The 25,486-nt window shown below is 44.1% G+C and overlaps 1 protein-coding gene across 1 annotated transcript in view; it reads right to left on the bottom strand.

The window, feature by feature from the left end:
* The window catches only part of LOC148501817 (MAX gene-associated protein-like), a 187,936-nt gene that overhangs the window by 94,028 nt on the left and 68,422 nt on the right, over positions 1 to 25,486 (bottom strand). The window contains exons 9-11 of the mRNA XM_088449939.1: positions 21,558 to 21,948; positions 20,730 to 20,932; positions 12,997 to 13,143 (exon numbers count right to left, since the gene is read on the bottom strand). Of these exons, the coding sequence (XP_088306065.1) occupies positions 12,997 to 13,143; positions 20,730 to 20,932; positions 21,558 to 21,948 (741 nt within the window). The remainder of the gene's footprint in view (positions 1 to 12,996; positions 13,144 to 20,729; positions 20,933 to 21,557; positions 21,949 to 25,486) is intronic.

Here is a 25,486-nt window from a genome sequence, read left to right as displayed (position 1 = left end):
CAAAGGCCGGAGGAGGATAAGAGAGAAGAAAGACTGGTACACAGAAGAACTACACTCACAGAGAAGGAGACGTTAACCGGTGACCAGAAACATCGTCCATATGAAGCCAGGTGCTTCAGGGTGGGTGCCCTGTGGACCCTATGGAGTTCTAAGAAAGAGTTAACAAAGGTACGTTTTACAATAACTCATTTTCTTCTTCAGGGTCCATAGGGCTCCACAGGTAGACCTTGGGGGATGTCCCAAAGCAGTCCTTTAAGGGTGGGGAGGCTCCTGCACTGAGAGGAGAATCCGGCGTCCAAAGGAAGAATCCTGAGAGGTGAAAGTATCAAAGGCATAGAACCTTAGAAAGGTCTGGACAGAAGACCACCTGGCTGCCTTACAAAGCTGAATAGCCGAGGCACCACGTCGAGCTGCCCACAAGGGACCCACAGACCGAGTAGAATGAGCAGTAACAGAAGTCGGAACAGGAAGGCCTACCTGCGTGTAATGGTGCATACACACGTAAAGATTTTCTGTCCAACCATCCAACTAGTTGGCTGGTTGGAATTAAAATCTGGTAATGTATGGGAGTAACTGATGATCAGTAATTTGCTCCTAAATGCCAGAAAACTGATGAAAATGGTCGTCAGACAAGTTTGTTAAATGTTTGATCTAAACAATTTGTTCAAACAACAGTTTTTGTCCATTTTCCGGCATTTGGGAGCAAATTGCTGATTGACATTTGCTTTCATACCTTACCAGATTCTCATTCCAACCAATCAACTCATTGGATGGTTGGACAGAAAATCTTTACGTGTGTATGCACCTTAAGTCTGCGAGATAGTCATACGAAGCCACCTAGCCAACACTTGTTTGTTGGCTGACCAACCTTTCTTGTGAAATCCATAAAGCACAAATAAGGAGTCTGATTTCTGAAAGGAACAGGGACGGTCCACATAAGAGGGCACAGACCACATCCAAGGAGGCATAAAGGCCGGGACTACAATTTCCTCATACATGTGCAAACTAGACACAACTTTAGGAAGGAACCCAGGGCGAGTCCGAAGTACCGCCCTGTCCCGATGAAATATTAGAAATGGGGAGTGAAAGGAGAGCGCCCCTAAATCTGACACTCTTCTGGCGGATGCTATAGCCAGAAGAAAGAGTCTTTGCTGTCAACCACTTGATTTCCACAGAATCCAGGTGTTCAAATGGAGGACCCTAGAGGGCACAAAGAACTACTGACAAATCCCAAAGAGCCACTGGAGGGACAAAGGGAGGTTGAATCCGGAAAACACCCTGGAGGAAGGTGTGGATATCCGGTAGTGGAGCCAGTCTACATTGGAGCCAAATTGACAGAGCCGAGCGGAGGCCAATGTCCTATCCGGCTTGAAGGAAGGCCAGGAATCTAGAAATCCTAAATACCTGGGGGTCGTAACCTCTGGGACGACACCACTGGAAATACGTATGCCACACTCTGTAGTAGATCCGAGCAGATGGTGGTTTATGTGCCCTGAGTAACGTCTTGATGACAGAGCAGGAGAATCCTTTGGACCTTAGGAGGGATGTCTCAAGAGCCATGCCGTCAAAGACAGATGCAGCAGGAACAGAGTGTCGATGGAGAGACTCTGAAGATCTGAGTATCAATGACGTCTGGGCCAAGCTGGAGCCACCAGAAGGACCGTGCCGCCCTCTTGTTTGAACTTCTGAAGAACTCTAGGAAGAAAGGCAACTGGAGGAAACAAGTACGCAAACTGGAAGGCTCACTTTACTGATAGCAGCCTTGGTAGACGCTCTTCGGCATCTCTTGTTCTGGACCCGTACAGTGGCAGTTTGATTGTGCCGGGTGGCCATGAGGTCCACCTCTGGAAGGCCCCATCTATTCACTAGGAGTTAAAACACCTCTTGGTGAAGAGACCATTCCCCGGGATGCACGTCGTGACGGCTGATGATGTCCGTTTTTGAGAACTCCAGGAATGAACACTGTCGAAATGGCCGGGAGAGGACGCTCTACCTATGTCAGAATGCGTGACACCTCTGTCATAGCTGCCCGACTTCGAGTGCCTCCTTGATAGTTGATGTAAGCCACTGATGTGGCGTTGTCGGACTGAACCTTTACGAGTTTCCCGTGAAGTATGTATCGGGCCAGCGTGAAGGCCCTGTAGACTGCCCAAAGTGTCAATATGTTGATTGGCAGGGTTGATTCAACCGCTAACCAACAGCCCTGAAAGGAGTGTGGACCGGTCACTGCTCCTCAACCTCGAAGACTGGCTTCTGTTGTGAGGATCATCCAGTTCGGGATCCAAAACAAAAAGAGCGACCCTTTGTTAAGTGAGATGTCTGCAGCCACCAAGACAGAGACAGACGCACCTCCGGAGAGAGCACCATCGTCTGAGCCTTGAGCCGATGGAGTAATCCGTCCCACCTGGAGAGGATCAGCCTTTGTAAAGACCTGGAATGAAACTGAGCATATTCCACCATGTTGAAGGTGGACACCATGGATCCCAGAACCTGCATTGCTGAGTGGATTGACACTCGGCGGCTGTGGAGGCATCTGCATAGCTGTAGTGTGGAAATCTTGTCTGTGGTCGGAAAGATTTTCTGCTGTTGAGAATCTAACAGGGCTCCATGATGAACCATCTTCTGCGAGGGAGTCAGGGAGGACTTTTTCCAATTGATTAACCACCCATGTGCTTGTAGAAAGGCAATCGTTAGTTGCAGATGGTGGTGGAGCACTCTTGGGGAACCCGCTAATAGCAGGAGGTCATCCAGATATGGTAACAGATGGGCCGCCATGATAGCCATAACTTTGGTAAATACAAGTGGAGTTGTGGATAGACCAAAGGGCGGAGCCTGAAATTGGAAGTGTTGCTGTAGTATAGTAAACCGGAGATAACATTGATGAGAGGGCGCTATAGGTACATGTAGGTAGGTATGTGTCCTGAATAGCCAGTGATACCATGAAATACCCCGGCTCCATAGCCAGGAGAATGGAACGTAAGGTTTCCATTCTGAACCGTGGCACCGTGAGGAATCGGTTCAGGGATTTGAGCGTCACAGCTCTCGGATGGATTATGGATGCGGCTCGTATTTAGGGAGTTGGCTGGACCTATGCCTGAGGCGCGGAGTCTAATGTGCCGGCAGTATTCACCAGGGACCCTCGCAAGAAGGTATGGACTTGGCTGCGTCCGACACACAGGTCGCGGCCCTCAGGATAGGTTCCCTTATACAGGTGCTGGTAAACTCAGGACGCAGTGGAGACGTATTGCTTAGTCGACAGGCCGGATCAGAACCAAACGGACTAGACGGTACCAGGGAGCAGGCGTAACAGGTCACAGGGGATAGCCGAGGTCAAAACCAGATGTCCAGATGTCAGATGCAGTACCAGGGGTCAGGCAAAATCAGGGTCACAAAACGAAGCCAAGGTCAGAAACAGGTAATGGAACAACACATGAACGTTGGAGTATGCTTAATGAGAATATACTCTGGCACTGGAGCATTTCCACAGACTTCCTTATATAGGCAGGGCTACCCCAGTCACTTCCTGTAACATCACTAAGGACGAGTGTATGTCCCTTTAAGTTAAACACAGGTTGGCGCGCATGCCCCTAGGGAGCAGCGGTCGCCTGCATCGGACTGAGCAGAGGGAGACAGACTAGCAGGAGATGCCGGTGATGCACCCCCGGCTGCCCCTCTGCAGACCAGCGCCGTTGGACCCGGTAAGCAGGAGGCGGAGTCCGGCGCGCTGTAACATTGAGAAGGAGGATAGGCAGATGAGACCCATTCGGCTTCTGCACCAGAAAGAGTAGAACAACAACTAGTCCCTTGATGAGATAGCGGGACTGACATAATTACCCTTGCTTGCAGCAAGGATTGTATGGCTTTCTGGACTCGTGAGGCCTTGTTCGGGTCCAAAGAAGGGCATGTGTAGAAAAACTGGCGGGGAGGCCGTCTGAGAAATGAGAGGGCGTACCTGTGAGAGACCACTTCTCTCAAAGTGTCCGTGGTGGTTTAACTCCAGCATTGGGCGAACTGAAGAAGTCGGCTTCCCACTCTGGGATCCCCCAGAGGGAGGACCGTCCCATCAGGCTGAAGGTTTATCCTCTGGTTTTGAAGCAGGGCATCTTGTGCTCCAGGCCTGCTTTTTGGGTTTGGTGATCTTTGTGGAAGTCGACTGCCTAGGAAAGTACTGGCCTCTGGGCTTTCCTTGGGGACGAAAGGACCGAAAGGAAGTGGTTTGAGGCCTGGAAGAAATTGCTGAAGGCAAAAATGCAGTTTTGACGCTGCCAACGTGGTTACAATCTAGTCAAGGTTTGGGCCGAAAAAGATCTCTCCATTGTAGGGTAATCCTTCCAGGCCCTTCTTAGAATCGCCATCTGCCTTCCAAGAGCACAGCGACAGGGTACAGCGAGCAGACACTGCTGTGGTCGAGACTCTGGAGGTTAGGAGTCTGGCATCCAGTGTTGCCTCCCCAATATAGGCTGCCGCATCTCGAATATGACCCACCACTGATAATTGATCACCAGAAGCCTCTGTGGGTTAAAACATCCTCCAGTGCGTTGGCCCAGCTTTCTATAGTTTTAGCCACCCATGCAATAGCCATGGTCAGACGGGCAATAGCCCCAAAAAGCAAGCAAGTATATTGATTTCAGGCAGCTTCCACTTTCCTATCCGTAGGATCTTTTAAGGAAGTAATCGTAGGCATAGGTAATGTAGCACTTTTAATTAAATGTGTGACATGTGAATCCACCGCAGGGGGCGATTCCCATTTTGAACAATGAGCCATAGGAAATGGGTAACATGAGGCCAAACGCTTTTGAGGTTGATGCCTCTTAACAGGCGATTGCCAGGCTGCAGCCATGTGTTCAACCAGCTGATCCGATAGAGGGAACTCTGCGGAAGTCACCTTTATTCATTAAACAGAGGGTGCTTGGATTGAGGGGCTGGCTCTTCATCCTCTATTACTAAAACGGATCTGGCAGCTCGTACCAAAGTAGGAATATACATTTTTGACCGAGTCTCCACCTCCTGCAGTGGGACGTCAGGGTTAGAGACATCAGCAGCCTCTCCCTCGTCAGTAGACACCTCAGACTCAGAAAGCTGTGTGGACTGTGATGACAACACTGTACGCTTAAATGGCTTGTGTAAAGGTTTCTCACCCTGCAACGTGGTCTGAAGAGCAATAGATGAAGCCGCCAGGCTCTGCACTGAAGTAGAGAAAAAATTGTGGAGGCACAGGAGAAATCTGCATTGCTTGGAACTGCAGTGGTAACCACATAAGGGGAAACACAGCCGGAACCGCTAAGCGGTCCGCAATTGAGGCCAGGACCTGAGAAAAGGAAGCCCAAGGGGTGGTGGATTAAAACACCTAACACATAATCCATCCTCTACCAAATCCTCCTCACCAAAACCTGCAGCACATAATGCTAGCAGAATGGGTGCAGGAAGTATGCTCATTATCCTTGCCCCTGCAGGGCAATATAACACACAATATGGCACTGGGTATAATGCAACCACTGAGTATACAGAACACTAGTAGGAATGCAATATACTGGTCCTGTCTGATGCTTGTGTAAGCTGCAGGAGCACACAGCCAGAATATGGCACAGTGCAACGCACAACTATTTGTGACTAACCTCACAAATATTAAGGGCCTGATTCAGAGCCGAACGCTCTGACCAGAGCGCTCGCTCTGAATCAGGGCCCTCCTCCATGAAAATGGAGCGTCCTCCTGGACGCTCGCATAGCTGTGGGTGACCACCCACAGCTTATGCGAGCGTCCATGATGATGGTCGCGATGGTCAAGACCATTGCGACCATCGGGCTTGAGACGGAGACCCTACGGTAGGGTCTCGCTGCCGCAAGCCCTGGAGTGATTTTGGCTCTATCAGAGCCAAAATCACTCCCACTGACATCACTACTGATGTCAGTGGGGCCGGCTTCAGACGGTAGGCGTTCCCATTTGAACGCCTCCGTCTGGCAGCCACGCCCCCGGCACGCCCACCAAAGGGGGCGTGCTGACAATCAACATCGACAGCACGCCCCCTTTGGTGCGAGACCCGGAGCGACGGAGAGCCCGTCGCTATCCGGGTCTCGTGCGCATGGGCAGTGGAGCAACATCGACCCGCTTGCGAGCGGGTCTGAATGACCCCCTAAGTTCTATAGATGTGAGGTACAGGAAACACCCTGACTACACCTCTACACCTGTATGTTATGGCAGAATCAGAGAAAAAGGTATAGATAATATTGACAGTAGAAAACAGACACAGACAGGCAGCGCTAGCATAAGTCACATACAAGGTAGAAATACAACTGCAAATTTGCACTACAATCGACTACACAGCTGGTAGGCTAAAGCGCTACATATGCTGACTCCAGGGAGAGGTATGTACGGGGGCCAGACCTTGCGTTACCCTGAGAGAGCTGCGACTGTGCCACTGGAAGAAAATGTCAGCTGGGGACCTCAGAGGGGGCGTGGCCGGAGGAGAGCAGGTCAGGGATGCGAGACCTCAGAGGACTGGCGTCCAGAGCTGAGGGGCCCCTTTAACAGGGAACAGGACCTCCCCATGCTGATTGTTTACCCAATGGGACTCTGGCTCCCGCACCACCTGTACCCTGGTGGTCTAGTGGATCACGGTGGCTGGAGCCGGTGTCCACACTCAGCGCCTCCAGTCTGTCCCGAGACTGTAAGTATGACTGCCGATGCGCGGGTCACCTCACGCGATGACCCGCTCTAACCTATCCCCTTGCGTGAAGCTTGCAGTCTGGGCTGTGCACGGGGTTATTAGCTATGACCCCGGGATGCCCGCCGAGACCAGCTGGAACTGGTGTTGAGTCACCAGAGGGGTGACGTAGCGGCAGCGCAGACGTCCTGCGTAATGGTGACCAGACTCCAGCCAGACACCAATGAAACTGAGGTGCCTCTGGCTCGGGGGCAGGGTATAGGGGGAATGGGCCGATGCATCCTGGGAGCTGAAAGCTTTAACTGCGTGGTGCCTGGATTCCTCATCCACCACCTACACCCCAAAGTCTCCCTGTGGACCCTGAAGAAGAAAGAGCTTTTTCCAACCCGCTTTACACGTGATCTATCCCCCCTGCTCTAGATGATTTTGGAGAGCCTATGGAATGGGGGGGGGCACCTTGGTAGAAATATGGTGGCTTTGCCTTGGATCTCTTATGATTGCATGTTACCTGCTCACATAAACTTGTGTAACTACAACAAGAGATGTTCCCTTCTCTCCCCTTTAAACCTTTCATTTTTACTCTACCACCCTGTATTCTCTTTTGTGATGTTGAAAGTCTTTAAATAACAAATATTTAAGGGAAAAAAAGACATAAAATGCAAACACATGCTGAAGACAATTTGTCACATATTTCGGTCAATGTGAAGGCATAAGCATCTCGATGTGTGTATGAATCCGCATATCTATGGACAGTTGCTATTTTCCACACAGTAATGTAAGCCAAGTTTGCTACCAACTCTGGATCACCCCATTGTGTACAACAGTTTCTTTGATTCCTCCTCATCAGTGATGTCTTATTCCTCATTATCAGTAATGTCTGATAAAGGGAGCAATTCCTGGTCTAAAGCTGGGTACACACACACTGACCGATATATTGGCCGATCAATTGATCAGCCAATATATCTGATGCCCGTAGGCCAGTGTGTACCAGCGATGTCTGTGAACGTCGTTCACAAACATATTGCGTCGGCTGTGCTGCACAGTCGATGGGTTAATATATCAGCCGACCGCCCTTACACATGCAGCGGCAGTTGCGGGAAGGGAGGCGGACGAGCCCGACACGCCTTCCGGCCAGTGGTACCCGCGGCTGCCTGGAAGATGATGATCATTAGTGTATATGAACGACCATCATTTACAGATATATCTGCAGATCACTAGACCTGCAGATATAACTGCTAGGTGTGTACCCACCTTGAGAACATGTACCAATCCTTAGAGAGAGAGATTAAGTACCAATTAATCAGCTCCTGTCATTTTTTAAATACAGCCTGTAAAACGACAGGTAGCGGCTGATTGGTTGGTACTTAATCTCTCTCCAAGGTTTGATATATCTCCCCATAAGACTGAAAGTGGTTATTCAGAAACCTTTTATAAAATAATAAAATAATGTCAGTCTAAAATTTCCAGTGACCAATCAAGCATAGATCTCTGTGTATTATTCATCTGATTTACATACCATATTTTAATAAATCTTCATCCTATTATAATTACTATAATTTTATTTTTATATTTCCCAGCTTCAAAAGCAAATTTGAAATTAGGATTTTAAGCAAAATCAATAAAATGTAAGTTTTAAGAAGTGCATGAAAGATTTGTCCTGTATTGGTGGACTTCAGTGCTTCATATAAAGATATACAATGGGGGTGTCACCAATCAAATGGCGCTTATCCCAATAAACCAAGCAGACGGGGTTTATGCCACAAGTAGGTACCAAAATAGATACATAAACAATCAATAAACAGACAATAAAAAACAGTCAATGTGGAAAAGAGCTTATCATAAGACAAAGCAATATAATAGGCAAAACGATGTCCAAAAAAATTAAAAAGGCCTCCGATGGAGGAGGCTAGGTTCTCCAGAACCCGAAGCCATGTTGTACAAAGCTTTAGAGATGGTGACACATAAATGAACGGTGGTATAGACACCAATAAAACAAGGAGTTCCTACCGCACACTGTGATGAGGAGCCGCAGGTGTTAATAGAATGGACACGCAGAGGCACCGGTTCCCCTGCACGTGGTTCCTAAGCTTTACCAGTGATGTGGCAGCTTTCCAGTGTCCAATATGAAATGGAATGATGTCATAGTAAAGGGCCTTGCTGGTATGTCCAGAAAACTACTTTTTTAATGCGGGGAAACAGACTATGACTCAGTGTGTCTATTTTGATGTTCCGTCAGCCATTTTGTTGTGGCTTGATGATGTTCTGTTGGCCATTTTGTTATGGATGGTTCTGCAAGGTCTTGCGTTGGCCATTTTGTTGAAGGCAAAGGGTGATTTTTTTAAAGTGTAAAACATTCATGGGGACTAAAAAATGAAGTTCCTTATTAGCGGGATGTGAGACTTTATAAGAAATGCTGTCTTCACTGCTGTTCGCACAACAAAATGGCTGACGGAACATCAAGAGAGACACTGAGTCATACAGTATGTTTCCCCGCATTAAAAAAGTAGTTTTCTGGACATACCAGCATGGCCCTTTACTATGACATAATTCCTCTGCGACTACTGATGAACATTGGATCCAGAGCCAGGATCCAGCTCCGTGATTCCCTTTAGGTATAAATAAGACGTAGCACGGGTGTGTATTAGCCTTGAAGAGACCAGGAAGCATTTCGAAACGCGCTGGACCATCCTCGTGCTATCCAGATATTGGACACCACTGGAAAGATACCACATCACTTGTAAAGCTTAGGAGCCACGTGCAGGGGAACCGGTGCCTGTGCGTGTCCATTCTATTAACACCTGCGGCTGCTCATCACAGTGTGCGGTAGGAACTCCTTGTTTTAGTGGTGTCTAAACCACCGTTCATACACGTGTCACTATTTAATTTATGTGTCACCATCTCTAAAGCTTTCTACAACATTGCTTCGGGTTCTGGAGAACCTAGCCTCCTCCATCGGAGGCCTTTTTAATTTCTTTGGACATAGTTTTGCCTATTATATTGCTTTGTCTTTTGATGTGTTAATTTTCACATTGACCGTTTTTTATTGTCTGTTTATTGATGGTTTATGTATCTATTTTGGTACCTACTTGTGGCATAAACCCCGTTTTTTTTTTATCATACATCATATTCATCTGCTTGGTTTATTGGGATAAGCACCATTTGATTGGTGACACCCCCATTGTATATCTGTTTATTATTGTGCGAGTGGTTACGAAGGACACTCAGTCATTTTTCAGGCCTGCTTTTATCCCAGAAGCGCCCACACCAGCACACCTTACTCCATTTCCAATACTTCAGTGCTTCATATAACCACTCTTTTCTTTCGTCCTTTGTGTTTGGGTTCCACCCCCCTGTTCAAATTTAAGAGTGATATACAGTTATACACTAGATAACAGGTATAACCGTATATCACTCTGTGCATGTGTATCAGTTCTTTTATTTATTTTTTTTATTCATATGAGTCTCTGATTAAAGGCATGTTATAGCAGCTAGGACTTCATGGAGGCCCATTTCAATGTCAGCTTGGGTTAACCAAGCACTGGAAAATGATTGGAATAACTCTTGGAGGCCAAGGTCTAAATTGGTGACTTTGGTTGAACACATCTGTGAGCCATCAGACTAATTAAAATATATGGCACTGGATGATGCTCTCATTGTGGCTAGAATTCAGCTTCAGCCTACCAAATCTTTGGCTAAAGGCTAGGAAGGCGAAGTCTAAGATGATGGAGTACTTGCTTTTTATGGGTGATATTTTATTCTGCCAGGAGTTTTTCATTCCTTTTACTCTAGTGGCAAAGGAAAAATGTAGGTGTCAGGAAAGTAGGCCTCTGTCCCTCATAAAGGACAGCACAAGATTAGGCTGTCAGTAAACCAGCAGCCAAACTTTCACATAGCATAAATGGCAGTCAACCAACTGGCAATGGATGTGGTGGGGTCTCGGCAGCTTTTCTACTGGGATCAGTGATTCAGTTCCACTTTAATTTCCTAGGTGAAAGAAATCATGCAATCTGGCATCAATCTCCTCAGCATTTCAACCAGTGTATTTCACTACTAGCCTTGCTGTGACTAGGGTAAAATTACAGACTTGAAATCACTCCAGTAACAGCAGATCAGAGGTTTACCCGGTTCTATTTGAACCTATTTTTGGCTCTATAAACAAGCTACTCCTTTTGAACCTCAAAACTCTCAATATTTAGGCTCGGGGTTCTGTTCTTTTGTCTGCCGAAAGCTCAGAGGGTCTTTAAGATTATGTCATTTTAGGAGAACCAAAGATGTGATTATAAACCCTTACCTACAAAACTTTTTGATGGAGACACAGCATCATCTTTATTTCAGACACATTAATTAGAGACAGTACAGGTATTGGAGTGTCAATGTTAAAATACAGTCAGGTGCATAAATATTGGGAGGCACATATAGAAACCGTGTAATTTCTACACCGTTCACCTGATTTGAATGTAATTACCCTCAAATTAAATCTGAAAGTCTGCAGTTAAAGCACATCTTGTTTGTTTCATTTCAAAGCAATTGTGGTGGTGAATAGAGGCCAAAATATGAAAATTCTGTCAATGTCCCAATATTTATGCACCAGACTGTATAAATAACCAGACGTCCAGTTTGGTCACTAACCAGAGAGGTCTTTCTAAATCTGCTGCTAGACATGTGACAGCTGAGGGGGTATCTTTCAGAATACAAGATAGACTTATTCAGAGTAGTAGTGTATCTATTAGCCTAATATCTGTCCTCTTCTGTATGAAATTCCTTTGAAGGCCTCAATATTTGAAGAAGTTTAACTTTTCCAAAATGGGTAACTGCCCACAATCTTCTGACCAAACAGCTGAGAATGTATTGATTGCTCCTCTGGTGTCAATCCCAACAATGGCTGCCCATTTGCTATATGGAATAGGACAAATGTGACAAAGTTGTTCTTCATTATTGGTTTCAGGATCTGTGGTAGAAGCCAAGAATTTGATGTCCTCAAATTGAGTGGTATTAAAGTCTCTAGTTAGGGTTCAGACCGGTACCAATGCAGTGGTGTACATTAATCATTGCAGAGGTAAAAAGAGATATCTTGCCTTTAAGAGCAGAACAAAATGTTCCAGGAACACCAACCATGTTAAATGTCAAAAATGGAAAATTGGGAGAACGATTACCTCAGCAGGCATGCTGTGCATCAGAGAATGGTTTCTCAATCTGGTAATCTTCCAGACAGATTGTGGAAAGATGGTGTAGGTCAAACAAGAGACCCACAGGCTTTGGCGAAAGGGGAGTGAGCAGAGTCCCAGAGTAGAAGGTAAACGAAATGTAGTTTAGATCAATCTCTGTGTACCATTTTAATTTTTCTACTTTTATCTCCATTACTTCCTCCTCTGTCTCTTGGGCTCTCTTATATTTCAGTCTAATTCTCTCTCTGTCCAATTTCTGCTCCATGCTAGATCAGTTTCTTTTCAGTGCTCTTTTACTGTGCATTCACAATACATTTCCTTAATTTGGTAAAAGTTTTAACTGTGGATCGGAGGCCAATAGGCCATTTACCATAGATGCTAAAGGCTTGCAGATACACTCCAGGAAAGTTGAAGCTTTAATGAGCTCGTGTGAGTATGCGGTCAGATCAGGAATTTTACAACACTGTTTTCCAGCACCCTATACAACTGGATGCCTTGGAATGTTGAGCAGCATGACATACTTCTTGAGCTAATCTGTTCTCATCAGCTCCTTTAATCTTCACAAAGTTACAGAAGAACCACATTTAAGGTTTTTATAATTAATTAACTGTACATATTTTGGGGCTGATGTAGAGCTGATAGCAAAATGGACATAAGTTACTCATAAAATAAGTGTTGTCAAAATAGTATGTGTATCTGTACATATGCCGAGCGGTCCGTATCTGCATGGGTAGAATATGTGCCAGGTTGCAACAAATAATCATCAGTGTGCATTTGTACTTGGGGCTTATACACAGAATAGATAGTCTGCAGGTGCCGCATTTGCGCAATTACACACCCTCACTAAACTTTGCCGACCTGAGAACACTCATTACCATATCCTCTCCACCTCTCTGCCTGTACGGGGAGATGCGTTAAAATGTTAACGGATCTGCAAAGCTGCCTTTGCGTTCATTCAAATTCTGTGCAAGTGCAGTGCGAAATCACGCAAGGTACATTAAGCAACCTAGCACAGTGCTCAGTCTACATTAGTCCTATTGTGATTAGGTCAACTGGTTCAAAGATTAAGGAAACATAATACGTAGTAGAGGACAACAAGTACCCAAATATGTGCCCCAAATAGCTTCGAAATGGATTTGCCTATAACATTTTTATAAGAAATAGCCCACCTTGCCAAGGGTTTCAAAGCCATCATCTATGCACTGGTCTTTCTTGGCTTTCTCGTCTGGTGCTTTACGCTCATGGACCCTTACTCGAGCACATGTCATCATGTTGTCAAAATACTTATAGATAGGATCCATGTCTTCCGGAGGGACCTGCGAATTGATGATACTTAGATACTACAAATCATGTATAAATGAGGGACTGCCTCAGATATACAAACACCACCAACATACTATCTGGGATTGCAGTGCCACAGTTCTTCTCATTTATCACTTTATGTGCCTATTGATATGTTCCAAGACCAATTCAGACATCAGGACATCCTCTACATTTTCCTAACAGTCACAACAAAAATATGTTTATATTAAAAGTAAAGGGAACATGCTAATAAAGTTTGATTGTAAGGCCTGACTCTAAGCAGGGATGATCTAGTGTTTTTTTCAGGCATATGCATTTTTATTGTGGCTTTTTACAAGGAGTTGAGTAAAAAGTAACAAACAGTATGTATTTAATCCATAATCCTTTCATTCATTAATGCCATTACTGGACAACCAATGACAGCTTGGGGGACCCCATGCTTCATTCATTTTTCACAGTAGAAGAATAACAGTACCCAAAATTGGACAAGACGAAATAATTCACAACTCACTAAATAACAGCAAAACAGGGTGTAAGCAAAACATAATAAGGAACACAATACTACGGTGTTCTCCATTTCAATTAGCAGCATACTTTCATTCAAAAGACTAAGGTGAGTGCCCAAAACCAGAAGCGCGCTCTCCTACAAGAATTCTTCATATCTACACTTTTAGAGGTCTACATGGATTCCTTCTTGGGCTCTGCTGCCCCTGAGAGGCAGTCAGAGGCCTTGAGGATTGGTCATTTGACTAATGTACAAGGGACAAAAGAAGCTTTTGAAGTGCAAATTTATTCTGACTAGGGACTGTTCATAGCAGCAGCATACTCTGTTATCTTTTCCGGTTACAGCCAAAGAGGGCCTTCCATATAAAAAGCAGCATAGACAGACACCTTCTGGAGGTATTAGAGGCATTATGGTCCTATTAGATAGCAGCAAAACCAAAGTATCTTTACAACTCCTGAGCTCCCTGTGACACAAGACCAACAATGCTGCAGGAGTCTGCAGCGAAGAATGAACACCCAAGAGATCCACTCAGCAGACTGAAGGATTACCGAAACATGAGTGAGCTTGTGCTTTTTTCAACTCACAAACTGCATGACCTAGTCTGTTTCATAGACAAGGCACTGTGGCTCCTTTTGGTTAAAAAAACAAAACAGGATTTTTGGAACTTAGCATTCAATCCTTTCCATTGGAGACACTGGAGTACTCTATGGTATATATGGGGTGGCATAGCTATAGGAGCCTTGGGAACTTTAAAAAAAAAAAAGAAACAGTTCATGCTACTTTTCCTTTACACAGGGACAGTGGTGGAGGATAAAGAGAGGGAACTGAAAAATATAGTTCCAACTAGGCACTCAACAATAAAACAGGGAAAAAGTAAACAAGATTTATGTACTTACTGTAAAATTTGTTTAATTTGGGGGACACTGCTGTACCTTGAGGTATTAAGGGTGCTAAGTGCACGGCACAACTACACTACAGACTTGTTAGTCTCTGACTCCTTCCCCTCTGTCTCTCCACTGAAAAGACTTCAGTTTATTGCTAACAAAGCCCATACGAACTAAACAAACCATTAAACAATCAAATGAAAAAAAAAAACAGGAGAAACTGGGGAGGGATTGCAGTGTAAATCAAATGGATTCAAAGAAACTGATTTTAAAGCAAGTATAAAAATCCTATTTTTCTTTCATCCATATTCGGGGTAACTGCTGTACCTTGGGGACATTCCAAAGTAGCCCCTAGGAGAGTGTTACGCTCATCAGTTGTCGCTGTGTGCAGATATTTTCACCCATAATCAGTGTCCTTAGATACAGAAAAATGTTGTGAAGGTATGGACTGAAAACCAAACTGCAGAGCGGTTCCACTGAGGATCCATGAAGAGCCACCCAGGATCTGGTGGGATAAGCAGTTTTCCAATCCTGAAGAGCACACCTCCAAAATCAGAGGCATGGCGAATGGTGGCTATGATCCATCGTACAATAGACTGTATTAAAGCAGAAGTGTGGGGAGTCCTCTTTTGTGGGTTGTCTCCTATTCTGGTGCAGGTACGCAAGATTTGGCTGGCGGTTCATAAGCTACTGGGTGCTGATGAATTGGATCCTTCATTTCCAGTCTGGAGTAATGCCGCTTCTTAAGAGTCACATTTTTTAGACAGTAGCTCTTTGTGGTTATCTCATGGGATATCCATGTTAGGCCATATTAACAGAGCAGGAATCCTGTGCTCCTTTGCACAACTTTGCTCTGAATTTGAGTTCCACAATTTTATGTTTTATAAGTATTTGCAGCTTCCGCATATGCTTGGTACGCAGTTGGGGGAGGTGGGGATTCATTTCCTAGCTGAGTTGCCTGTGCAAGCTCTGCTTAAAGAAGTCTACTTCTTGCCTTTATTCATCTCTTTAATCAGCTAATAATTCTGGGAGTTTACAGGAGTTACAGGCTAAGTGGGAGGTGGAGCTCCCATCTGATGAGGACTACAGCATTGCCTTGGGCTCTCCTCGGGTGGCCATGGTGTATTGGAGCATACACACGGTCAGATTTTTCTTCAGATCTGAATAATAACGATTTAAAAAATCGTTCAATCGTTCATATCTGAAGGAAAATCTGACATATCTGTCAGATGAACGATTTGAACGATGAGAGTTCCTGATTGTCAGATAACGACATCTGACATCTGATGTGCTTGCAGTCAGACTTGGACGATTCCATTCATTTTAATGCAGTCAAAAATAGTTCATCTGACAGATCTGACCGTGTATGCGCTCCATATGTCTGATTTCAGCAAATACAGGTTTATATCCTCCACAAAGTTTTTTTGGACACCATTATATATTTGGGGAACCTTGGGAGGCTGGCTTCCACCTCCTGTCCTAAATGTGGTGAATTTGATGCTGGCTTCTGACATATGCTTTGGTCTCGCCCTATGGTCTCCTCCTTTTGGACCAGTATTCTGGGTTGCATAAATGAGCCTGGGATACGGCTGTCACATTTTTTATTGGGTCCTTCAGAGGAGCTGAACCATTACCTACAAACCTATGTTACAGTTCTTCTTACCCTGGCTAAGGGTGTACATTGCTAGAACCTGGATGGCCCACTTTTTCCTCTTAGATAGGTTGGGTTAATTCTACCATATCCCACGAGAATTTTGTGTACACTGTCCCTGAATCTGAGATTTACGCTAATGTAAACACTACTGTATTCTTTTACGGATTGCAGTTGCTAAAATATGCTAATGCCTTCCAAATCATTGCCGAGCATAGGGACGTCTACTGCTGACTTCTCATCTGATAACGTGCAACAGCATAAACATCGGTACCAATGACACAGATCGTGCAGCCAAGCAGCTTGTAAGTCTGACCAGCCGCAAACACTGCAGTTCTCCTAAAATGAAGAGAGCTCTCATGCTGCAAATGTAGATCGCAATGGCTAATTTATGTACGCCCATGAAACGGCGTTTAAATGGTCAGACACAACTGCGTTTTTATAACACCCCCACCCCGTTACCACCTCTAAATGTCGACTACCTGTCACTCATTTTGCAAGTGGTTCCAATTAACGATGGTAATCGCAATGCAAATCGTTGCACATGTGCAGTGTGGCATTCGCATTTGCAAACAATTGCTTGATCTGAGAACGTAGCGGTTTTGCATAAATCTCTAAATGAGGTCCACTAGGCGTAAGTGCCCCTTGAAATTTGACAATTCTGGTCTGTGTGGTGTTCTATGAGCTCTGCGCTTAACTTGGGGACCTTCAGTTCCTTATCCTTATTATGTTCTCCTGTGTATGTACCCGCCACCTTGCTGCTCTATACTTTTTTTTTTATGGTTTGGAGGGCTGTCTCTTATAACCAACCCCCCTTTGGCATTATATCATACTTATTTGTTTTTTTTGCTATTTTGATAATATGTTGTTACACTGTAGGCATGACTGTATTTTTATGATATTGTCATCACTATTTCTTTTGTGTGTTTAACAATTGATTTTTCATTTTGTATGCACATGTATAATTCGCAAATATTTTCAATAAATATACTCGATTTAAAAAGAGAGTCAAAACATCTGGATCTTCCTATCCCAGACCCAATTTCTTTTCAAACATTTTAAGTAACGCACAGAAACTTAGACAGTATGGCAACGGTTGCGGTATTATATTGGTATCCCAGTGTTGGTATTTTATATTCTTATGTGATCACACCATTGTATGACGATTCATTGATGTGGGACACTAAAGTACAGAGGCCTTCTAATCACTTGACAAACTATAGATTACTGAATTACACTCTTTTCCTAACACAAGCTTGAACCTACAAAGAGTAATTCAATGTCTCTGCAGAGCATTGCTACAGAAAAAAAAAATCTGCTTTTTATATTAAATGTAAAAAGCATTTTAAAATATTCTCTAATCAACAGCTTCCATTAAGTTCTATACTTTATCAAGAGGGTAAAATACAGGATCTTTTTTAGTTTTGTAAACTATATTAATAGATAGAGACCCAGCTTTTCACTCTCTATTTGCAATTGAACCTGTTCCACTTGGCAAGTATTTTCAACTGGAAAGGCCTTGAGTGAAACTAGGCATAAGAATAAGATGTCACCTCGAAAGTTGACACAAACTTGTTTGGAATTTTCATGGACAGATGAACAGACACACACCTTCTATTTAACAAAGATCTAACTAGGTGCAGCAAGGAGAGAATTTATCTGGTTGCAGGAACACTTTTTGCTTCTCTGTGTCAAAAAGCATACAAATAAACATAATTTTCTAAGATGGAATGAGAATGTACTTTGGGTAGTGTACAATCCAGCTGTGACATTCTGGAACTTCTATTGTCAGCCGAAAGTAGAATGACAACACCTGTAGGGAATACGCATGGACCAATATGGCACCTAAATAAGATTACTTTCACCCCTTTTATTCTTAATAGACCTCCCATGACAGCCACAGATTTTGTGAACACTCTTGGTGCTGTACAAAGTCCGAACGCTAGTGTTTGATATTGGAAATTATTAGACCAGACTGCAAATCTGAGGAGGCTCTAGTGACCCTCCCAGATAGATAACAGACACCTTCCTCTAAGATCCTATCGATACCATAAACTCCACCCTCTCTATGTCATTTAATGCTGATCTCAACCATTTAATATTTATTTTGTGCATGTGTAAATAAGAATTTAAGGTTTTTAATTTAGAATTGGTTGGAAGGACCAGTTTGGTTTTCGGACCAGGAAAAGATCCTAATAGAATCCTAATCATCTCTGATCCGATGGAACAGGAACTACCATTCCCAAAGACAAAAGGATCCAAGATGGTTTCTAGGAGGGCCCAACACTTTAATCTGTCTATGGGAAGGCCTGTGGAAAATCATCATCTGGGCGATGGACCCCTGAAATCCACAACGATATCCTCTGGTCACAATTTGCCTTACTCAGGTATCTAGTGTAGTGGTGAACTATCTGCCCCTGAATGCCAGCAGACAGGCTCCCACCGTAAGTTCCCCAGGTCGGAAGAAAACTTGGCAAGCTGAAGGTTCTTCTACAGGTTTAGAGGTCTGACATCGGGCAATCCAGCACGGTTTACCTTTGGCTTTAACACCATGAGGCGGATAGCACTGGTTTTTGGCAGACTGTTGGTTCCTTGATCCACCATGGGGGCGAATGGAACGAAAGGATGGACCATAAAGCATCAAAGGCAGAAAATAATTATTTTGAAACTTCTGCCGAGGAGTTTATTTCGTTGAGCTCAGGTCCAAAAAGGACCTCCCCACCAAAAGGAAGTGACTCCAATGAATTCTTTGACTCAAGAGTCAACTTGCCAATAGAGGAGCCATAGACTTCTGTGTGCTGCCATAGCAGAAGCAGATGTTCTCGCTGACAGTACGCCAGAAAAAGGGTATAGTACATGAAAAGGCACTTCTTACCCCAATATCAGCAGCCTGTCACATAAGGTTCCACCCAAGAACCAGAAGTGAAAGAAAATGTGTATGATAATGAGTTATTGGGTACATAGAGTTGAATAAATTAATATATAAAAAAGGCTATAATAGCAGTCCATTCAAGTCATATGATGAATAAATACTTAAGAAATAAAATTACAATTCCCTTAGTTTAAATTGTAATAACCAAGAGAAGGTTCTTCATCCAGGTGATATATAAATAAATAGAAAATTCACAATAGTGTAATACATTCACACATAATAAGCGTAAAAAGTTTTAGGTGCAATATTCAAGTTCTCTCAGGTATAGAGAAGTGGTTGTGATGCTACTGAGGATTAGGCTTACTTTCAATACGCTTCAAGGTGCCTTATTCGTGTTGTCTTAAAGGTAACTCCTCAAATGGTCTGGTCAAAGAATTGCTTTTCCAAATGCGGTGTGTATAAGAAAGAGGAGTAACACCCATATAGTGAAATACTGTTTAAAAGAGTATATATTCCAAAGTATACATAAATATCAAAACAAAGAAATCTACCAAAAGTGGGATTTAAACCATAGCAAAGTTCAGATACTGGTCTGGTTTTTGCTACTGGTGCCTTGAGAAAGAAAAAATGCATCTCATAATGAGCTGGACCTGTGGACGTGCACAACAATGGGAAAAAACAGACCAGTATCTGAACTTCTGGATGAAGAGGGTTCCGGGACCTTAGCTAGCCACACTTTTTCCATGCTTGTTTCACCTGCTCTCTGGTACGGTGTGAATCCCATTTTTGGTAGATTTCTATGTTGTTTATTTATGTATATGTTGGAATTAACTCTTTTAAATCGTATTCTACTATACGAGTACTACTGCTATTTCTATATATACTCCACATTTAGAAAACAGATTCCTCATCCTACTGGAGACTTCTATTTCTCAAGCCTAACCCTAAGTTAATCACACTATCAGAGTCAAGCCTACCCCTAGAATAGTTGTCACCAGCCCTAGATTACAGTTTGATGCCTTTCCCTTTTCACAGCATAATTTGCCTAATGAGAGTGGCTTAGCCTGGGAGCTTGGGAATTATACAGGAAACCAAACCAGCCAATGTGAATAAACAAAGTATTTCTCACAAGCTGAAAAACAGATTATTGATTAGGCTTATTCATTAGAAAGCGTTACATCATTCAACAGCACCATCTACACCCCAAAGTTAGCAGTGTCCCCCAAAGTAGATGAAAGAGAATCCATAGCTTTCACAAATGTATCTAATCATGGGAGGTGTGTGGGGAATGGGTGATGGGTTTCTAATGCACACCTGTTTCTGTCAATAAGCCCAATGAGGATCACTGCAGGAGAAAGTTAATTTTAAAACTGACCACACATGAAGCTATTTTGCTCAAACTGCCAAGAAACCTTATAATATGTAAACACACAATGGCCAGTGCCTGTGATAAAAAAAATAATTCAGGAATCATCAGGCCACTTTTAAACCCCGCCAAATTGTGAGAGTCCAAATGAGAGCTTTCTAAACTCAGGCCAAACAGCTGGATCTGGCCATATGTGAGAAGCATTAGCCATTTGATCAGCTTGCATTTTGTCTTTGAAAGCTCTGTTTCTGTAATTTAGTTATATCAGGCTAATTTAGAGAGCAGTGAAATCTAAAAAGTGTTTGTGAGATGGCGTCCTTACCGCAGTGGTGGGTGTATGGAGACGACTAGATTTAGTTCCCGCAGAGGACTTGCTCTTCTGTAAGGGTCCTTTGTAGTGTAGCTCCTTGGAATCCACTAATTTTGCTTGTCCAGGAATACAAATTGGCTCTGGATCATTCTCCACATCAGATCTATTCCAAATGGGGAAAGATTTAGAGGACCGGAATTCTGAATTCCGGTCATCTGAAAAAATAAAACGCAATGAATAAAAACGTAGAAATCAAACAGAGTACTAGTGAGGCAGTATTTTATAAGACAGAAAAAAACTATTTATCAGGCAGATGCATTTTTTCAATTAGGATAATTATATCAGCAGACATTATCTACATTTCAATTTCCGTTATGTGTGTGTATATATATTTGCATGAGCGTATGCAGCTAATATGTTGATCTCTGCTAGTAGGCACAATTTAGACTAGTAATTTTTTTTTCTTTACACTATATTTAATACTTTGTACATGTAGACAAATATACAGATGTGTCCACCTACACTTAAATCACACCAAAGAACCCTGACTTAGCCGCACCCAGCGACCTTTTATTAAAATATGCATCAAAATCTGCCATTTTCTACTAATTATTTTGCAACAAGAATACTAATCCTAAGCACTTAGTACACTATTAGCGAATTAAAAAGCAAAATATGGGAAAAAAATACTCAAACACGGGAATCACTACCCAAGGCAGAGCGTTTAAGTCTCGCCAGGAATCTCACTCCGTATGGCCTAAAAAAAAATAGGTTTATGAGGACACATCTGAATATAAAGCCACTCTCAGAGACATTGGACATACTTTCTACAATACTCACTGCAATCAATGGATTTCCTTTTTTTTGTTTTAATGTCTCCAACAATTTCCTTAGATTCTTTTTGCACTGGTGAGAGAAGTTCATGTGCTTTTTTCTCTGCTTGTTGTTGGTCATTGCAATCCACAAAAATGGATGATGAATAATCATTACCCTCAGCATCTTCTTCTTGTGTAGGCCTGGTTGATTTAACCTTAAATCCATCTTTTCCAAGGTATAATTTGCTCTTCAGGCAATCGCAGCTAAGCATACAGTTCATTCGACGACAATGAGTCGGTTTGGGCATTAAATGACTTAAACTTACACAGATACAACCCAGACGGCAAAATTCTTTGTTGCATGAGGGCGCCCGTTTGTAAATCATTTTGTGTATAGGTTTGCTCTTCAGAGAAGCCTTGGGGAAAATAAATAAGCTGCATATTGTTACTTTGCTCTGACATGACATCCTAAGATATACCAATGTTTACAATTGCTAAGTAATATTATTACATAGCTGAAAGCACACCGTACAAAACCCCACTCATAATCAACATGTTAGCAGCAAGGAAGGGCAAGCTACCCCTTCATGGGTGAAAAAACAGGATTTTAGTACTTACCATTAAATCCCTTTCGCCAATTCCACAGGTGACACTGGAGCCTCAGTACAATGGAGTATAGATGTGGGATAACCGGGAGCTGGCACTTTTAAGAATTTAGAATGGAAGCTAGCTCCTCCCCCTCTATACCCCCCCCCTACAGGTCAGTCTATTGCTGGCCACGATTGATCACACGATTTGGGCAGTTTCTGCAGGTTGGACCTACCAATCATTTGAAAATAGTTGTATTTCGAGTCTTCTGCGACCCCGATGCGCGTCCCCAACGTCATCTAGTTGGATCGCAGATCAGATGGTTTTGCAGAGAGATCTCAACTGATCGTGTAGGAAATTACACACGTGATGTGATTGATCAAATCGTATGGTCTTATGTGAAATAGCTGCATTTAAAATACAAATAGTCCTGTATCTGAAGGGAAGAATTTTCAAGGGAAATCGTACAACTGATCTGACCAACTTTTGAATCTCACCATGTATGGCCACCTTTAGAATACTGTGCCCAAGGAGAGCTGGAAATAGAAGAGTAGAGGAAGGGAGAAGCTAGCATATACATGAAAATCCCCCCTCAAAAAAAATTTCATATGTCCAAACCTGGAAGTACAAACAAACTAGGCAGGTAGAACAGCGCCGGGTGGGCGTCCAGTATCCCCTGTGGAATCGGATAAAGAGATTTAACCGTAAGTACAAAAATCCTGTTGTTTTCTCCTTCATCCACTAGGGGACACTGGAGCCTCATTGAAATGGGGACGTCCCAGAGCTCCCATCCCGGACGGGAGAGCGCTGAGAACCCTGCAAAACTGCACGTCCAAACTGCGAGGCAGAGGCCGCAAAAGTGTCAAAACGGTAAACCTTTACAAAAGTATGTCGGCCTAACCACGTGGCCGCTCGACAAAGCTGCGCAAGTGAAACTCCGCGGGCAGCCGCCCACGAAGGACCCACTGAGCGCGTGGAACTCGCTGTAATACAGCTAGGAGGTTGTTTAGAGGTGGCCAGATAGGCCTGTTTGATGGTCAGACGAATCCAACATGCAATAGTCTGTTTTGAAGCCGGCCAACAGAGACGAGCAAGATCATATCGAACAAAAAACGAATCAGTCTTCTGGAGGGATGCTGTCCTATCAACATAGATCCGAAGAGCTCTGACCACGTCTAAGGATCTGGAGGCCTGAGAATCATCTGTCAATACTGGAACCACAATTGGTTGGTTAATGTGAAACGCAGACACCACCTTAGAAAGAAAAGACATCTGTGTACAAAGCAGGAAAGAGCCCCGAGCTCTGAAACACGCCGAGCAGAGGCAAGCGACAAAAGAATAACCACCTTCAAAGATAAATACTTGAACTCTACATTCTGTAAAGGCTCAAAAATGGAAGACTGTAGGACCGAAAGAACAAAGGGCCTGATTCAGAGCCACTCGTAAGCGGCAGCTCGTTCGCTCCGAGCGATGTTTGCCCAACTGCGCATGCGTACGGATCGTTATACGCATGCGCGAACCAGTCAGTGCTGTCGAAATTCATGTGTTCGCAAAATAGCGAATGCCTGATAATTTGATTGAAAGAATGAGGCGTATGTGGGTGGTAACAGGGGAAGGTGCTTGAAAACGGGGAGTGGAAATCCGATCGCAGGCGTGCTTAAAGGTCAAAACGGGCGTTTTAAGGGAGTGCATAATTAATCCAGCAGCGTCATTGACCACGTCACTTGTTTTTTTTTAACTCAGAACTGCTCGCAAAATAGTGGTTGAAAAAACCAACCACAAGAATAGCGAGCCGTTCAGACGCAGTTCGATGTACTCGATTAATCTAATAAATAGCGGACATGACGTATGGTGCGAGCGGCCAGGGGGCGTATTTTTCAAATTTACGTTCGCATGTTTTGCTCGCTCGTTCAGACTTAGAGGCATGAACAGACCGCAAAGTGCGAACGGTTCATTTGAATAGCCACCCCTTTTTAGAAAACGAACGACCACAAATAGCGAGCGTCTCTCAATGAGGGCCAAAATCCAAGTCCCACGGGGCCTTTGGAGGGATAAATGGAGGTTGTAATCTGATGACTCCTTGCAGAAAAGTCTGAACATCCGGCAATAAAGCCAATTTCCTCTGAAAGAAAATGGAAAATATGAGATATGGTAAGAACTTACCTTTGTTATCTCTATTTCTACGAAGTCCATAGGGTTCCACAGGATACCTTGGGGTATAGGTGATGACGTCAGGCATCGGGCACCATAGAGTTAAGTTTTCAGCCTCCCAGGATGCACTAGGGTCCCCCTCCTATACCCCGCCCCCGAGCCAAGGCATCTCAGTTACGTACGAAGCCATAGGCTGGAGGAGGAGAAGGAAGAGAGAAAAAAGATCTGGACACACACACACACAAGAATCACATTCTCACCAGAGGGAGACGGAAAAACCGGTGACCAGAGCAAAGCCCATCTGCAGCACAGGTGCGACAGGGCGGGAGTCCTGTGGAACCCTATGGACTTCGTAGAAATAGAGATAACAAAGGTAAGTTCTTACTATATCTCATATTTTCTACATCAGGGTCCATAGGGTATCCACAGGATACCTTGGGGATGTCCCAAAGCAGTATCATTTAAGGGTGGGGACGCTCCTGTGCTGAAAGGAGAATCCGCCGCCCGAAGGAAGCATCCTGAGAGGCAAAGGTGTCAAACGCGTAATACCTCACAAAGGTATGGACAGAGGACCATGTGGCAGCCTTGCAGATCTGGACTGCAGAGGCACCACGTCGAGCAGCCCACGAAGGACCCACAGACCTAGTGGAATGAGCCCTCACAGAGGAAGGAACCGGAAGGCCTTCATGAAGACAAGCTTCAGAAATAGCCATACGAATCCAGCCTGCCAATGTTTGCTTTTAAGCAGGCCAACCCTTTTTACGGAAGCCATAGAGGACAAAAAAGGCGTCCGACTTCCTAAACGAAGAAGTGCGGTCAACATAAAACCAGGACGAGTGCGCAGCACCGCCCTGTTCCTATGAAAAATCAGAAAAGGGGGTCTACATGAGAGAGCCCCTAAGTCAGAAACACGTCTGGTCGAAGCAATGGCCAGAAGGAAAATAGTTTTAGCTGTCAGCCATTTGAGGTCCACTGAGCCCAGTGGTTCAAACGACAGTCCCTGGAGAGCCCTCAGGACCACAGCTAAATCCCAAGGCGCCACCGGTGGAACAAAAGGTGGCTGAATTCGAAGAACACCTTGCATAAAGGTGCGCACATCAGGGATTGCAGCAATCCTACGATGGAACCACGAAGCCCATGGTCCAGTCCCGCCTGTAGGAGAGCTAACACTCTAGACAGACAGAACTCCCGAGGAGCATAACCTCTCGGCCGACA

The sequence above is a fragment of the Taudactylus pleione genome, unplaced genomic scaffold, assembly GCF_031769625.1.
Source record: "Taudactylus pleione unplaced genomic scaffold, aTauple2 ptg000501l, whole genome shotgun sequence".
NCBI classification, from domain to species: Eukaryota; Metazoa; Chordata; class Amphibia; order Anura; family Myobatrachidae; genus Taudactylus; species Taudactylus pleione.
This window is presented reverse-complemented; position numbering and strand designations above follow the sequence as displayed.